This window comes from Lepisma saccharinum, chromosome 11 (assembly GCF_977018435.1).
Source record: "Lepisma saccharinum chromosome 11, izLepSacc3.1, whole genome shotgun sequence".
Taxonomy (NCBI): domain Eukaryota; kingdom Metazoa; phylum Arthropoda; class Insecta; order Zygentoma; family Lepismatidae; genus Lepisma; species Lepisma saccharinum.
This window is the reverse complement of record NC_139239.1, coordinates 26,980,715-26,999,456: the sequence shown is the minus strand read 5'-3', so window position 1 is coordinate 26,999,456 and position 18,742 is coordinate 26,980,715. Positions and strand designations below refer to the sequence as shown.

General features: G+C 35.6%; 1 protein-coding gene across 4 annotated transcripts in view; it reads right to left on the bottom strand.

Annotated features, from left to right (window-relative positions):
* The window catches only part of LOC145994691 (insulin-like peptide receptor), a 267,151-nt gene that overhangs the window by 48,424 nt on the left and 199,985 nt on the right, over nt 1-18,742 (bottom strand). For 2 of the 4 annotated variants that reach the window (XM_083130847.1, XM_083130849.1), the window contains exons 11-13: nt 17,347-17,517; nt 15,889-16,078; nt 2,643-2,753 (exon numbers count right to left, since the gene is read on the bottom strand). In XM_083130847.1, the coding sequence (XP_082986973.1) occupies nt 2,643-2,753; nt 15,889-16,078; nt 17,347-17,517 (472 nt within the window). The remainder of the gene's footprint in view (nt 1-2,642; nt 2,754-15,888; nt 16,079-17,346; nt 17,518-18,742) is intronic. The other 2 variants (XM_083130850.1, XM_083130851.1) reach the window with 1 other exon arrangement.

Here is an 18,742-nt window from a genome sequence, read left to right as displayed (position 1 = left end):
GGAAGTTTGTTAACCGGTACCCGAGGTCAAAAGGAATGTTTTCCGTACTTTTTTTTTCAGGAGGGCGAGGCGGTGAAACCCCAATTTTTTTAAAAAAGTACATTTTCGGGGGGGTCCCCTTCACCCGCCATATATATGCCGAATGTGCATAAATTTTATATCGTCTGAATCTGTGATTCATTCTGCGTACAACGGTATATCATTCATCTCTCTAGGGCAATTAGCCTCTGAGCTACAGTCATTTCAAGGTAACACTGCATTTTGAAACTTGAATCAGTGGCATGCTGACCATTCCTTTTAGGGGTACAACTCACGTTACATTGGTCATACGATACAAATGCAAATATTTTTGTGTTCCTTACATGCCAGCGATAATTTCCATGTGCATGTCAACACTGTCATGTACTTTTTTCTTGGGGGGAGGGGCAGGGGGAGAAATCTCCATTTTTTTCCGAAATTTTGGAATTTTGGGGGTTCTCCCCTCCCCCACCACATATACGCCGAATTTGCATAAATTTTATATAGTCTGAATCTCCGGTTCATTCCGCGTACAACAGTATATCATTTATCTATCTAGGGCAATCAGCTTCCGATCTACACTCATTTCATTGAAACTCTGCATTTTGCTCAAAATCGGCTCGGGCAGCAAGGGGGTTACCTATGAAAATGGCCTTACGCTCCTAAAGGTTAAAACTCAGGGTGTTCAAGGTCATTACCAGGATCAGTGAAAAATTTCTCCACCCAATTTCATCTTTAGAAAATGTCCAACTGAATTTTGGGTTTCCAGTCAGGAAATTTTGCACCGTCACATACCGGTATTAAATGTGCATAATTCTGGAAGTTCTCAGCACTGCAAGTGTCAGAAGTTTCTTGATAATGGTAAAGTTTCATTCCAGAAATTGTGGAAACAATCACTTTAGGGAGAAATAGTATGTAGAATTTGAGATTTTTTCCAGTGTCTGAAAATCTTGAATCTCTCCCCCCCCCCAAAAAAAAAACAACCACTTGCTGCCTTTGCCTAAAAATTCTGAACATTTCCAGTCCAAAATGTCTGGATTCTTTTATTTACTGTCCTGATCCCATTTTGGGCAACAATATTTCATATTAGGCAGCCCCCATGTATAATTTCTTTAATCCACAAATGTTTAATCTGAGTCAAATTAAGTATATTGATACTTTTATGCATGCTTTTTTTTAAAAAAAGTTAATTCAATGAGAAGAGAATAATAATTTCATCTTTCATTATTTTCTACTGAAAATATGGGGGGGGGAAATGTGGGTTAGCTTTTCCTCCATGTACCTGCCAATAAAGAAACAAAATATGAAAAGATAACGAATGAGCAAGACAGACAGAATGGGGGAAAATCTAATTCCTACTTACACATAATAAAGGCCATTTTCAATTATAGCACAAACATAAAAATGTATGCAGAATACATTGAAAAAAATATTCAAAATGTCTATGGACCACGATGAGCCTAGATAACATTTAATCTGTTCCTCATGCAAATTCAGTTCTCCCATCCTCCACTTGTTATGTAGAAATTATTCATCTTTTTGAGTCCTTTTTTGCACCATTAACACGAAGTGTTCATAAAGGGTGTTATGTATAGAATTCCAAATTTGAATCTAGTGCTATTGTTTTGTTTCGAGGTTGGCAGACCTGTATTTACCATGTTGGCATCTGTTGTCCTGCCGGTTAATGTATCCTCAATTGTTTTGACTCGTTTGTTGTGGTTTCCTTCCGAAAATCCTCAAATAATCCAGAAGCGTGAAATCCATCCATCCACTGAGAACGACGGTGTGGTGTGGGTTTTGGCAGGTGGAGTGTGATCTTACACCCTGTGATTTCTTCTTATGGGGGTTTGTGAAATCACAGGTGTACGCCAATAAACCTTGAACCCTTTTGGAACTGAAGGCCAAAATCATACGGGTAATTGGAGGCATTGGGACAGACATCTGCGAGAGGGTTATCAATAACTTTGTGGAGCGTATAAATGCATGCAGACTCAGTAGGGGTGACCATATGCCTGACATTGTCTTTCATCCGTAAATGGGAGATGTTACTGCTTACATATATGTGAAATATAACGACTGCATTTTCATGATATTTTCCCTATTTTTATTTAATTTTCTAATTCGGCATCTTATAGGGAACACCCTATAATTAAATGTTATTCCTACTTTGAAAACACTGCAGGCATGTGATAATGTAATGTTTGTCATTCTATCACAATTTTAATACTTTGACTATTCTTTATGGATTTTATTCTCACAAATTTACATTTTTCATCATAGTTTATTGTTATACTTCATGTACAACTGAACATCACCACAAAATAACTACATGTAATTATATGCAGGGAAGGACCTATTTTAACATTAATGATATCCAAAAACTTCTAAGCAAGCCTGGTATATTGAAATTTATAACAAAAATACAATCGTTTTTGTGTCTTACAAGAACACGCAACAAATACACACAATAAAACTCTGTGAAATAGCAAAAAAAGAAACTCAAATGTGCAAACACATGTGGCACCTACTGTTCCGAGTAAATTATTAAGCTATGTAAAAAGGAACTGTGAGATACCCAAAGAGAAGAACCACTTCACCCAAAAACAAATGTTGGTGCCACTTACACATCATCACTCTCTTCTAGATTTTGTAAGCCATCGGGTTGCGAGGACCCGATAGATGCCAATGGGCTCAAAGACATGGTCTGATCATCCATACCAGAAGTAGGCGAATCACTGCAAATGAACAACATGCATGAAAAATGAAATCTTGACGGCAACATTTAAGAAGACTTATCTTCGTTAATCCAGACAGAATATTCTTCTCACAGCTATTTATACAATATCCTCTTTCCATTATTAATATTCTATGGCAGGACATAATACTACTAACAAGAACAACAAAGACAAAGCCCCAAACAGCCAAAAATAGACAACTTTTTAATAAGCAAACAGTAAGGAATGATCAAAGAGATATTTGGACAAGCAACTAGACAATGGAAGTGAAGGTATAAGTGAAGGTATTTACATGAAGTACAATTTGGTGGATACGGCAAAAGAACAACTTATCACATGATGAAACCTTATCACCGAAAAAAAAAGCTATAGAGGATTGAATGCAACATATCAGAGAGAGCATTGTTATTTTCTCCAGATGTACTTGGAAAAATAGTTACAAATGTGACAGCCCTTCTCCCATCATCTGTAACCTCATTGAAGCTTTTTAAAATACTTTTACAATACAATAAAATTATTATTTTTAATATTGTGGCAATATGATGATCATTTTAAAGATCAAATTTAAGAAATGCATTGGCAAAATGCATACTAAATGCAACAATGTTTATCAAGTAAACATTCTATATATTACTACAAGTACTGATACGACAAGATAAATTATGCAAAATGTGCATTATTTGTTAATCCACGTATGCTTAACCCTATGTCACCTGAGCAGTGGCACTCAGTGCTGCCTTTTTTCATTTGGAAATTCTTTCTCTTGCCTGCACAATAATGGGTGGGATAGCATAAGGTAAGCTATCTACACTATTCTTGTGAAAGCATAGAGGCATTCCTGCCTTTTTTCTGGCATGCTTTCAGTTGCTTACATGGCTCTGAAGTGATCAATCACTCCATACTGCACGTGGGACCGTTTCTTTCCTAAATCCTTCGAGTGTTGTTTCATACATTCATTGCTGCTTCTGCGAGTCTGTGACAAAGAGAATTTTGGAACAAATGGTTCCTTTCTTAGTTCTCATAAGTTGTACGATTTCAATTCGTTTGAAGAAGGAAAGAGGGGAAAGTGAAAAATACTTTGAAAATTTTGTGAAGAATAAGTTCCTTTATTAGTTCCTTCATTATATGGAAATAGTTTTATAATTTTTAGAATAATGTTTTGGTGCATTTGCTTCAAGAGTCTAACTTTGTTATTCTATGATATACTTTCTCTTATTCTCTTGTAGTTTATTTCCTTCAATGGATAATAAAAATTTTCGAAATGGATACCTTCGCCTTCGTATATATTTTGCCTGATTTCCTGTAAGTGCTAGTGTAATTCAACATCGATTTGTATTGATAATTCATGTAAATAATGTTTGGTTTCATAGGGTGGCACTGAGTGCCATGCACGGGGACATTTGTGCTACTATGTGGATACGGATGACAGAAGAGAAGTGGTAGTTTCTTCTTCACTAAGTACAAGGAACAAATCAAGAGTGTAAACTATGCAGCCTACTGTCCGATACAAACTACTTTTTTTTGTCTTGTAGTGAAATGCACACAGGACATGAATGTAAAAGAGAATGACTGAAGAACTGATCTTTGTGAAAAATTCCAAAACATTAATCTGATAAGTGAAAACTTTAAATTGAAGCAAAAGCACATTCTTCATACGAAACCCATTTACGCGTATTAATGATATCTTAAATAATTTTTAACTCAATAATCGTTAAATACATGTAAACAAGTTACTAACTTTTTTCGCGAGATTTACTCTTAACATTTTATTCATTTCAGTGGCCAACAAGTGAAGCAACAAGTACCCGAGTGGATGAAATTAAATGAACCTTTAAAAGTAAGTCTTGTGGGAAAAGTACAGTAATCCTCCGAGTTACGTAAGTAATGCATTCCGTAAACCTTTACGTAACTTGAATTTTACGTAAGTCGAATTTGTAAATTGCTTAAGTGTAACTTTGTAAGAAACTGCAATATTTATTATTATTATTATTATTATTATTATTATATGTATGTATATTATTTACACAGTATTATTTTATAAATGAAACATCATGCAGCAGTATTTACTCGGATATAAACTATAAAAGTATGAAAAATACCGTGCGTCCATTTCGATCTGCAGCCGAGAGATCGGGAGAAGCGTGGCGGGCGGCACTGACGGAGATGCCGACATTTGCGGCCTGAAATGCCCGCTTATTTTTATGGACATATGCAGACATTTATATAAATATTGCAAAACGAGCACTAACCTGTGTTATAAGAGTATGGTTTTAATTTTAGTAGCTTAGTGACTGTATGTGCCGATGATTTTGACACGCCCACCTCTTGTGAAACACGGCGTAGAGGTTTGTTTAGAGAACGTTCTAACGCTGCACAAATATCATCGAGTTTTGCTTCGGTTAGAATCCGTCGTTTTTGCTTAGGTGTTTTAAAATTTAACGATACAGTTTCTCGTAATTTAAGGACAAGATGTCTAACCGTATCTCTGTGTGGAGTTGAAACGCATGGGAATTTCTGTACAAATTACCTACACACGTCTCGACACGAGTTTGTTTTCACGTAGGTACGTGTCATACATAAAAAAATCTTTGTTCTAACGTGAATCTTGCGGCTGGCATTCCAATCGTCTCACTGACACGTCACACATACACACTACAATAACACAAACAAGTAACTGCAAGTAACCAAGAATAACACTCTTGCGCACAGTACGAAATTAACACGCTCTTGGTTTACATTGCTTGCCACGATATTTACAACTCTGTCTTCATCTAGTCGCGAAGGAACAAAAAACTCGAGCTCGGAGATTTCGGATTGCAAGGAAGCTCACGAACACTATTGACTTTTAACGGTTTCTTCTACAGCGTAATCTTGATACAGTGTTGCACATTCAAAACCTCCAAACGATCCCCATTGGCACAAAACTCTTTCAAGGATATAAACTTAAGCAGGACGTTACTGGTCAAAACTATGATTAAAATGTTTTATTATCTGTGGCTCTTAACATCGTTTCTAAAGCATATTTTTTTGTGTATATAAGAGCAGAACTTGGATGAATTACAGAAGAACTTTTGCGTGTTATAACAAAGGTTAGTGATCGTTTTGCAATATTTATATAAATGTCTGCATATGTCTATAAAAATAAGCGGGCATTACAGGCCGCAAATGTCGGCATCTCCGTCAGCGCCGCCCGCCATGCTTCTCCCGATCTCTCGGCTGCAGATCAAAATGAACGCACGGTATATAAAAGAATATAAAAACAAACTGAAATCACACTTTTCAAATAAAAAAAATGTCTGTGACAGCTACAGTTATAACTAACTATGAATTTACGTAAGAAGCGTATTACGTAAGTCATACATGTATTTTATTCCCTGTTCATGAACTAGTAACTGACTTATGAATTGTCTTACAACTTTAACATGAGGAGAAATACAAAATAACATAATACTGTATTATATTATTTTGTATCTACAAAAAATGGTTATATGAACCTTTAAGAACATGAGGAGAAATGTATTCCTTAGAACTTGGAAACTTCTTTTTTCCAACATTCACAGACATTTTAACAGAACAGATATAAACGTTCACCTTATACAAAACTGTAGATCATCCCATTAATTTACTTGCATATTAAACATTCCTATATACATGTCAAACAGTATGTAGAATTCCTCCCTACCAAACAAGTAAAATTTAAACATTATTTGGGATTTAGAATTAAACTGAGGTTAATTTAAATTAAAAACACAGGTACATATTATTACATAAAATGAATTATATTGAATTAAATTATAATTAGTCCCAGTCTAATTTTGAGCTTGTTTGTAAGACTGAAGTACATGGATGTTTCAATATTTTTCAGAGTATGAATCTTCTGTGAAACTGTAGTTAGTTAAGCCTGAGAAAAAGTGTCCTGTTCAACAGCGAACATTCAATATTGTTGAATTTAACTTAACATTTTTTCCACAACACTTCCTAGGACTAAGAGGAATACCATGACGATTTTTGAATTGTTAGTTGATTTGGTGTTTAAGTCCACTTTATGCATAGTAAGGCTAATCGGGACTGGACCTACAGTTTAAAGTGGAATCTGAACCACTATGTGCCTCCACCGGGTATTGGACCCTGGACCCCTTGATTACAAGGTGACGACGCTACCACTGCGTAATCGGCAAGGCTCAATAATACGACGATATTCAGATTAATCAGATAATTATGCTTGACACAAAACTGTACGATTTCACTATGTAAAAATCCAACTAATAGATAATTAACAATTTAATTTGATTTTAAGACACTAGCAGGCTTGACTGACAAAAACTTCCTTCTTGTTAGAAACAATAATATAACAATAAAGAACTAACATGTATCTCTATAAGTTCCTTATTTTATGTTGCTTCTTTGTTCTTTATATTACTTGCAATGATGCTAGTTTTAAAGTTATGAAGTGAAATGTATCAGTTATTTAGATATAGTTTGAAATTATTGTTCAAAATAGATATAGAAAATTACAACAAAAACTATTGAAGTAAAATTTATGAACACCTCGATACTCTTGTAGTACCCTCTATGTTAGTTTAGTTTATACTTTTTTTTTAAGTAGTCAAAATTAAATGAAATTCAGTCTCATTACCCTTTATGTATAGCTTTTTAAAAAGTACGACTTTGTTCCTGTTATCTAAACCTACATTTACCTTGTGTGGAATACCTTTTTTACCTTTCTTTTTTTATTCTAAGGACTTATAATTTTAAGAAAATGTTAAAAAAAACTTATGTATGCTTTGCAAGGAGAACATGCTTTGGAAACTGGTTTATTGCAAGGGGGGGGGGGGGGATATGCCCTTCTTAGTAATTGAGAAATATGTTTTACATGTACTACACTATAAATCAAAGGTAACAATGCCTATGGATGTAAGCTTTATCTACTGTGCACACGTTTTTTAAACAAAATTTACAACAAAGGCAGAACTACCAGCAAATTTTACTTTATCTTCTGTTAGCATTTCTCACAATTTCATCACAATGCAGATACAATATTTTAATAATTGCATTCTTTAAGTAACTTTAAACTTGACAAAAGTCACATGCTTATGATCAAATCATTTTTTACGAAATATGTTAATGTCCACGCAAAATATGTGTTTACAACTAAAATGAGTAGATTATGTGGACCTTAGTTTTATTCCTGTAAAGACACTTCATAAGCAGTACTTGTGAAATGTACTACAGCCTGGAACTGGTACATTGAAAAACAATTATAATTAATGATGATTTTTGTTATTACTGTAAAGAAAATTTCTTTATGATTGCAGCATAAAACTATGAGGGGATATCAAAAACTAATTGAGTAAATTTTTTACAGCCAAACAAAAATATATTCACAAAAACTGAAATATACATTTTGAAGGTTGAACATTACTCTACTTTTCCACATAACATGCATTCACATATATACATTTGTCCCACCGTGACACCAATTTTTCGATGCCCATGCGGTAGAAATCGTTCCGCTAGGACGCGTAACCAACGACACGGCTGTCAACTTCCGTGTGCAGTATTTACAGTTGCTCCTTTTACCCCAAAATCAGCAAGAATGACACTCTGGCTGTCCCAGAAAACGGTAAGCAAAACCTTTCTTGCATCTTTTGGGTGGGAGCGAGTTTGTGTGTTTCCATACATACTCTGTAGCTTTCGTTCAGGGGTGTAATGAAAAACCCACGATTCGTCCCTGGTAACAATGTGGTCGAGGAATGCATTTCCAGCCCTATGATACCGCAGCAAATTCTCAAGACTGTATCCCTTAAGGTCCTCCATATGCTGTGGTGTGAGCTGTCTGGGGACCCATCTCGCTGACACTTTGCGATACCCAAGTTCTTCATGGATGATGGTGTATGCACTGCCATATGAAATGCCCACTGCATCCGCTGTTGTTTGGATTGTTGACCGCCGGTCCTCCTGAATAAATGCCTCCATAGCGTCAACATTACTGTGTGTGGGGGATGTGCGAGGCCGTCCAGAACGGGGTTCATCGAAGACATTTACATGCCCTGCATTGAACTTTGCACACCAGTTACAGACATTTGTGAATGTCATGCACGTGACACCATACTCTGCACACAACTCACGATAGATTTCAGGTGGTTTCTGTCCCTTTGGCCACAGAAACCGAATCACACTCTGCGGCTCAACTGTGTCGAACGTCTCAAGCATAGCTGCCATTTTGAAACAACTGCCTCTTGGTATGAGTGAGGTGTACACACCTGCTATCTCGTGGAAAGGTAGTGAAATACATGTACTTCCAAATGTATATTTCAGTTTTTGTGAATACATTTCCATTTGGCTCTCGTACTTAAAGCAGTCTTTCGAATTCTTGATTCTTTTAAGTCCACTTTATGTTCAGTTAGGCTAATCAGGACTGGACTGCAGTTTAAAGTGGACTGCTGTGCAATCCACTTGTGATCAAACCCATGATCTCTAGCTACAAGGCACTTTGAATTATTACTAGAAAAACAGTCAATGTGTTTGACAGATAATTTAGTAAAAATACAGAAAAAAACATTTTGTTACATAATTGGCACTCGAAATTTTTAGTTGGGACATGTCTCATTAAACCTTGCAGCTAAATGGGGGGGGGGGGGAGAGCTTTCATGTTTGATATGTTAACAATGAGACAGCTGGAGGGATACTTTGAGCACTGTATATGTTATATTTGTCACACACGATATACAACAAAAGCTCTCACTGATATTCTACATAACAAAGAACAACCGACGAAGCACACAACCTCGAACCAAAATCCAATATGAATGCCCTAAGCAAACCAACACCACAATCACAAGGAAGTTTCGCATGAACATATTAACTAACAAACTTCTCTCAAGATTATGTACAAAAATGTGCATAAATTATGAATTTTGCATGTGTAACCACAGCATACATATATACATGATAATTAGTATACAACTACTGGTACTGATGAAAATCATTTAAGTACATATGCAAAAAAAAAGGCCCTTCTCAGTTTGAATGCAAGAACAGATCAAAGATTCCACCTAAAAAGAGACTGAACAATACTGGTTCTGGAATAATACAACATCAAAACAAGTACAAACTCAATGAAAGTCCAATGTTGACGAAATAAAATATACGTAAGGAAGAAGGAAATATGCTTAAGAAAAATATGCTGACCGTGGAGATTTATGAAGATAATACTATAATTATACGTACAAGCAGCATACAGCTTGAAAAACGAAAATTATTGCTTTCTAAATTCCTTATTGGTTAACCACATTGCTTCATTTGAGAACATATCTGTCTTAGAGTTGTAATTTCCCGAGTAACCAATACTCCTTTAATGGCCGACCACAACTCATCTCTTACCCCATCTGTCAACACCAATTAATTTCAATTTGAAACAAAGCACCAAAGATGCAAGGACTGGACAACACAAAGCAACAGACAATATGGCAATTTGGAAACGTACACACTTATTTTCTTGTAAATCAACTTGGCGATACTTTTTCAAATCCATGTCTCAAATTGAAAATTCCATTACATTGTCCTGTAATCGTGCTAAAATTGCTGAGTAAAGAACAGATTATTTCAAAACAATTTCATTACGTACATTAGTTAACAGAATTGAAATAATACACTTGTGGCTTTGTGGAGAAAAAATGAAAGGATATTTCAGCTGGATTACAACCATGACGGCCAATAACAAAACGATCTACGAAGTTCATTTATTGATTGTTACCTTAATGTTCTTTGTATTGTAAGAGGGCACGTGACATGTAGCCAGTGATCCTTAATAAAGAGGGCTTTGGTTGAGTCAGCCCAAATTTCACAATGGTCTCAGAATCTGCTTGTTCTTTCTGGCATGTATATAAACCAAACTTACATTAAAAACTTTCCCATACTGATTCTGCTCCGACCTGAACATCCTACTATACAATATTATAACGCAAAGCAATTTGTCACAGAGTGAATTCTGCGATTTCTGGTGATGGAGAAAACTAAAGATTAGGTTACATAAACTGTAACCAGTGTCAATGCATGGCTCTAAACCTTGATCTACTCTGCAAGTGGATCACTAGCAGCACTATTTCTATTTTTCCAAAACTAAAATATTATAAGAACTACAGAAGAGTGTATTGTACTGTTACACTTTGGATCGTGTAGATGATCACACTGTTAAGGCATCCGCAATAACTTGTCGGTATTTAATTTATAACTGGAAACTTTAATATGCCAAGGTATGTTGTCAATACTATACAAACAGATGGGTATTCTAAATTCATGTCAAATGTCGAGTTTTTTTACTTTTTACAGGCAAACACTTAGTGGTAGAACTTTCTCTGGTAGATCACACAGTATCACTTGAACATGAAGATAAAACAAATTGAGAAAATGTTATAATTTGATCACATCCTGTTCACAAAATTACATCTTAAGGCTACGGCAGTTTCTGAAGTATCAATTACTCGCATAAAGTGACGAAGAAAATCATCACATTGGGTAATTTTCACAGCTCCACTACTTGGTACGCTAAAAAAAAGTCTGAAAGCAGAAAACTTCCATGCACGCATGTCTATAACACCAGCAACTTAACTCAATGTGCAAAACCAGGAAAACTACAAAAACAAGTGCTGTTTACTATTGCACACACTAACACAGTTCCTTTTTTTATAAACGCCACATGTACTCTACATAAGCATAAAAACAAGTTTTTTTTGTTTTTTTTTTAAATTTTAAGGTAATACATATTTACACTGAATTATTAACAATTTATATTCCACACCATCACAAAAAGCACATACACACACACAACAATAAGTTGTAACTTACAGTACAGAACTTCTGTCAAAGAACCATAATTGTGTACATTTATTGCAACTAAAAAATTACTTGTAGGACACATACAATAAACATACATGTCTGCAAAAATAGACAAAATAAAATTAATTCCTAATATATGAATGCTGCAGAAATATAACTTTCTTGCATAGTGAGACCATAGGAAGAAAGACTTGCGCAGGACACCATCAGGCTCAGGGGTGTGGGGGAGGAGCCTTCAGCATGGTCCGATTTGATTGATTGATTGATTTAGTTTATTTTACTTCGCGTTTTGTGCCTCTTGGCTAATTTGCGAAGATGGGGATGAGTGATGAAATGATGAAATTGATGAATGGACATTCACAAACAACCAAGCCCGACCGGGATTCGAACCCGGGATCCTTGGCATCGCAGCATGGTCCGAGTCAGTATTGCCAGGCCTACTGATTTCTTGGGAGATTTTCTTAATAAACTGTTGCTATGGAACCACCAAGGGTCTGCTCGAAAATCTGTTTCCTGCTCATCTTACTTGGGCATGGAGGGGAGAGGTAGAGCGGAACTCCACTCAGCCATGAAAAGTGCTGTTAATTATGCTAAACGCTACTCAATTATGCTACGACATAATAATACTAATAATTATTATTTTTTTACTATTATTACTATTTTTAGATTACATTACATTTCTATTTTGGTTATTTTACATCGCTTTTGTGCCTGTACGGGTAAATACGATGATAAGGATGACGTAGGAACAGATTGATTGAGTTGGTGTTTTAAATCCACTTTGTGTACAGTAAGGCTAATCGGGACTGGACCTACACTTTAAAGTGGGATCTGAACCACTATGTGCCTCCACCGGGTATCGAACCAGGGACTCCTTGATTACAAGGCGATGATGCTATCACTGATGAACTGGCATATGAGATGGCACAAACACAATCACAAGGACACGTTCATGCCTTACTATGTACAAAGAACCTGTGGTCAATTACAAAGGAAATAATGTAGCCCCCTCCTTTCCACGTAGTTGCTTGGAACTTTCATCGGCTTGAAAATACTTAACTTTCTATAAAATTATATAGGGGCATAAGACATCCAGAAAGGGGTGCAAGGATAGCCACCATCCCCCCCATCCCCCCTCCCTTCCTGGAAAATGAATGTTAACCAAAAAGTTTACATTATTTCAGACATATAATTTGATTTCAGTCTCAGTAATTTACATCATTTATTATAATGGGAATGCAGGAATGTGATAATTTCAAACTCAAGTGGTGTTTTTTGAGGGTGGAAACACTATTATGGGATAGATAAGATGCCTCATTTACCCCCCTGAAAAAATACCTTGCTTGCCCCTCCCTGGAAAAAATTGCGGACATCGAAGATTAGGGAACAATTGCCCCCACTCCATAATGTCATTCATCTGCTACTATTAGATCATTAGTAGTTTTTTTTTTTTTTTTTTTTTTTTTTTTTTTTTTTTTTTTTTTTTTGCCGATCTTCTGGTTTCCCAAGGAACAATCTCCCGATTTTTCAAGACTGACCTGGCAACACTGCACCGAAGCCCTTAAAACAGTAAGGAAGATGCGTGAATGCTTTTGACCGAAGGTTCTTTTCCTTGTGGTTCATCTATAACTTGCTTTTGGCTGGGAGTATTTCTTTCCTTTATTATTACTATTATTTCTAAGAAAATACTTGATGAAGTCAATGCATAGAAAATAATAACAATGAGACAGAAATTGCAATTAATATTGTTAGATTAAAAATGTTTGAAACAGAAAGATCTGCATTAAATGAAGCAACCAAAAATTATAATTTATACTTACATTGGTCAACTCTTGTTACACCAGTCAATTTTCTAACTCATACATATGCTCTGGAGTGTTATGATGAATATGATTAATAAAAATTCAGAAGACTGGGGACCAATTTGTGGGCAGTGTATGAATTGATAATGAGAGGATTCCAAATTACACAGGCATATGTAGCAATGCACACTTTAATTTGCTGATCTAACATTATCACATATCGTTGTTCCAATGTCAAAACCATGAATATGCTAAATCTTACTTTGAGATAATATCTAATTTCCTTGGGAGGAAAAAAAACAAAAAAAAAACAAAAAAAAACAGGTTCTCCATTTGGATAAACGTTTTTATCAGTAAAAAGTATCTACTTATGATTGTTTATTAGGTTGCATAATTTAACAAAGGAATCTATCGACAAAAGGTAGTCAGAAACTGTAGTAGGAGAAAAAGCCAAAATGTGCACATTTGTGGTTTCGGGATTGTAGTGGGAGCGACAATATGTATACATTTGCACAATTGCAATGCTGAAAATCACCATCACTTATCTGTTTGTAGGGAGGAAAATGACTTTTATTGTACTATCGCAATCAAATTCTAATCATGGCACAACACTTGACTGTTCTTCACTCTTCCTGCATATTTTCTACCTCCCACAGTTCATTTACACCTGCCAATGCCAAACACTAGTCCAGATCTATCCTAAGAAATACATTCACTAGGCTCAATGAATTTTGGTATAGACAATCATCCTAATCCCAACCACAAATACGGATTTCTCTGCATTATACTGTTTAGCATCACCTTTCCATCTGCTGCGATTAATTACAACAATGAGTAGGAATGATGATTAAATTAAATAAATGAGAAAATGAACTAATATACCTTGTTCTTTTTGTTTAACATGAAAAAGTGTTAGGTTGTATGTAATAACAATTCAAGGTGGTTACAATTAAAATAATAAATATATGAAGACCATATACAGCATCAGCAGGGTGAAAGGAGTTACTTGTGCCACTACTTTAAGCCCAATAAACCCTTCACTACTTCCAATCTTCACCTCTAGTGGTAGCAATAGTAGTAGTAATAATAATAATGATAATAACAATAAATATAATATGAAATTTTTGAGTTCCAAAGTAAAAGATGCCATCCTTTCATTTTTGAGTAGAATTGCCATACCATACAATTTGCATTGCACTCAGTGAAGCCTTCTGAAATTCTTAATCAACACGAAAACAACTTATCTACAGTATAGCTTCTAATAACCTTTTTTTCTTAATGAACTCAGAAATGACCAAAATGTCACTCACCATGTTTTACACCCGAGCCTTCAATTGACATTCTAATCTGCCTACAAGGGGGGACCCAAATGAAACCGGAATTTTGTAATACAAAATTGTGTATTTATTTTTAGGTGTTACAAATTTAATCGCCTTCAAAGTACTGTCCACTTGATGAAATGCACTGGTCTAAACTTTTTGAAGCAGTCCTGAAACTCTTGCAAAGTGATGCCTTTTAATGTCTACATCGTTTTCTTCTTCACCTCTTCCACGACTGCAAAATGTTTTCCTTTTGAGGACTTTTTTCATTCGTGGGAATAAAAAGAAGTTGCACAGAGTGGCAGGAACTCCAGGACACACCAGACAAATCAATAAGTTTGTCAATTGTTCTGTGATGGTCTTCGAAGATCAGTTCACGAATTCTTGAGATGCTTTCATCTGTTCGGGAGGTCAAGGGTCGCCCTGAGTGAGGTTTGTCTGCAAGTGACAATTCACCATTCCTGAAGTGGGGAAAACCACTAGTACACTTGTGTTTTCCCCCAGAGCAGCTTCCTTGTAATCTGTTTCAAGCATTACAACTGTTTCCCCTATCGATTTCCATAACAGAAAAAAAGAATTTCAAAGCCGCGCATTGTTCAAACTTTTCAGCCAATAAGAAAATTGATGAAGAAGCGAGAGGTGCTTAACAAAAAAATTTACTACGTGGCACCATGGCTTCACTTGACAATGCTGGTCAGCAGACTGTTGCAGAATGCAGAAGGGCATCTAGCAGCGGAAGCATGTACTACAACAGGCCAACCAGAGAATCATTCCGGTATCTTTTGGGTCCTCCCCAAATGTTTAGCACAGAAGCCACGAGCTCCAGGTTCAAAGCCTGGGTAATACATTATATTTTTCATCTTATCATTATTTATCCAATCACCATATTTATTCTAGAGAGGAGGAATGGATGTTGATTCAACCTCTGAACTCCCTCAAATTGTAGATGCCCTCTAAATTTCCAAAGGTTACGCTTATGGTCATTTTGTTGATAAATTTACTTCCTTACAACCCCATTTCTTCCCTTACCCAACTGAAAATGTAGAATAAACCTACACACTACTTGCCACAGTGGAATGAGAAAATTCAGCCCTAATTTATCAGTGTGCACTGTGTACCTAAAGTAATATATTTGATTACAGCAACAAAGAATGTTTAAGTAATTAAAATGCTTACCGTTTAGAAAATATAATATTCTGCAAGAAGTTTTCAAAATTGATCTGCTGCTGTACTGCTTCCTCAGATGGTATTTCATTTAGCTGCTTCTCCGAACATTCGCAAGTTCCGTTCTCTGCTGCCTTCTGCTGCCCTGGGATCTTCTTTTCAGTAATCATGTTCTTTTGCTTTACAGTATGTATGTCGATTGCTGTATGTAAAAAAAAAAATAATTACAGTGAAACATCAGAAGAATTTCTACTCCTACATATCAGCATTGCAGTAATAATGTTACTACGGTGTTTTAATGATGACATGACATGCCACATGTTATGAGAATAAAATATGATAAATTTGTGGAAAGAACTTAAAAAGTTTCCATCTACTACCTGGAGTAAAGTACACACAAAAAGAACAAAGAAAATGTACTTAATTATGCTGTAAAATAGTACTGGAATATGAACTTACAATGTACCTACACTAAGTACGTCAACTGTGACTCCACAGGGATGGAAAAAAAAAACTAATTCAGGAGCCAGCCCCTTTTTTCTCAGGAGCAGTATTTTGTTTTTCCAAATACAAGAATTTCTTATATGATCTTAAACATTTAATTTATTAATTATACAAGGGTGGATTAAAAGCAATTAATTCTTGTGCCGGAGTGAGCAAAAAGGCTCAACTGGTAACAACATGAATACTGGTAACTGTGGTTAGCACATTGTGCTACGACACCAGGGGTCCCGGGTTCAAATCCAGGCCTGGGCATGGACGTTCGCGAGTGTCAATTCATCAATTTCATTACATCATCAATCATCCCCATCTTCACAAATTAGCCAAAAGTAGCACAAAAAGCGAAGTAAAATAAAGCAAATCAGGCAATCAATGAATACCGGTAATTATGCAATACATTCAAATATATATTCAAAAAAAGGTAAAGTGGTCCCCTTCATGGCGTGGTGCTAAGCACAGGGGAGCACTTTACCTTTTTTTTTACCTTTTTTATTCAAATATATGCCAGACTAATATAACACCCCTGTTTTTAAAGTTCGGCTAGCAACATTAAAAAATTTAAAATGGCATGTTTATTATTCTGATTTAATGCGACACTTGAAAACATAGATACTTTACTTGTTATTTTAAAAAAGGTAATGGAAAGTTCCATAAGCAAATCTGCAATTTTTTTTAAAAAAAAAAAATGTATATAAATGAATTTGAAAATTCAGGTGGCAGGTAAAATTTTCAGGTGCCATGTATTTTTCTACCCCTGTATTCATAAATTAACACTACTTTTAAATAATCCGTTTTGCAAACACATTCAACACTTCCTCCGGAGTGGTATGCAAGTTCCTATGAACAGTTCTCATAGTTAGCTCATTAAGCCATTCTAACCGCAGCTTTATTCAACAAAGGATGGACTTGTGATAGAAAAGTTCACTCAGTTACTTGTAATAAGGTAACCAACCAATAAAAAATGCTCACGTTCTTTGCAGTAATCCCTCTCATCCAGGTACTCTTGGCTATCCTCCTTCCACACAGCAACAATATGGTAATATGTTACATTTCCATTAGTTGTCAAAGGCTTCTGCCATTTCAGAACTATTTCTGAGCTCGAATTGGAGTATACCTCTGTGATTCTCGGATAAGATGGTTCTGAAGAAAACATGAGTTTAGTTAACATGGCACTTCGTAGTACAAATACATATCAGTTACATCAATTTATATTGAAGACAACCAATCCTCGGTGACATAGGTACTGAACAACTGACAGTCTAGTATTGGTGAATTATGATTGCATTTGTACATTTTACATGGTTGGGTTTATTGCAAATATAACTGAAATTTATCTTGAAAGGGAGGAGGTGGAATTGATGAACAAATCTACACAGGTAAAACAGTGACAGCAAAGAAACCAGGTGAGATTCCAAGTCCAGTATATTTTGCTGAAATTTCTAACTGTTTCAAAGATAACAGATCACATTGCGGTAGCATTGACAGAAAAGAAATCCACACAGGTAAAACAGGAAGAGCGAAAAATCAGGCGAAGCCAGGGCTCGCTCCGTAGTTCAGTTGGTAGAGCAAGGTCACAGTGTGCCAGACACCTGGGTTCAGGTCCTGCATTTTTTGTTGAAATTTCAACACTTTCCCCAACATTTGACTCGTGCAGTAGAACACAGTACACTCGCTTATATAATTAACTCAAAATATGGAACTATATTTCAGGCATCAGAGAAAAGTGTGCATCTTTTGAAAGTATGTTGCAAACTTACAATAAATTTTAACGTTACAATTACAATGTTGTTCACAAACTTTTTAAAAGAGTCTTTCATTGAACCTCGTCACTTCTGCACACTCATATTATGTACAAATAATACAATTGATTGATTTGGAGTTTTAAGTCAACTTTATGCATAGTAAGGCTAATCATAGTAAGGCTAATCAGGACTGGACCTACAGTTTAAAGTGGGATCCGAACCACTATATGCCTCCACCGGGTATCGACAAATAATATGTACTTACAAAAAATACTAAACACATGAACTTAAATTCTCATTAAAAGCTCATAATGTTTAATCGACAAATACTTGTTAATTTGAACATGAGGGTTGGCAACTCTGCCACTACCATGGCCAAGTAATGTTATCAGCAAGTTTAACAAATGAGGCAAAGATTATTCAAAACTCCTTGTTCGGTGAACAATATATATAATTAGTGTTTTTATCTTATTTTCCTTTTTGTGTATATGCATCAAGAGAAAAATGATTTTATATAATGTGTGAGTTATTCATGTGTGACGTGTGTGGGAGTAAGAAACTGCGGAACCTTCCGTATACTTGATTACGGGAACTTACACCCACAAGTAAATTCGGGAACAATC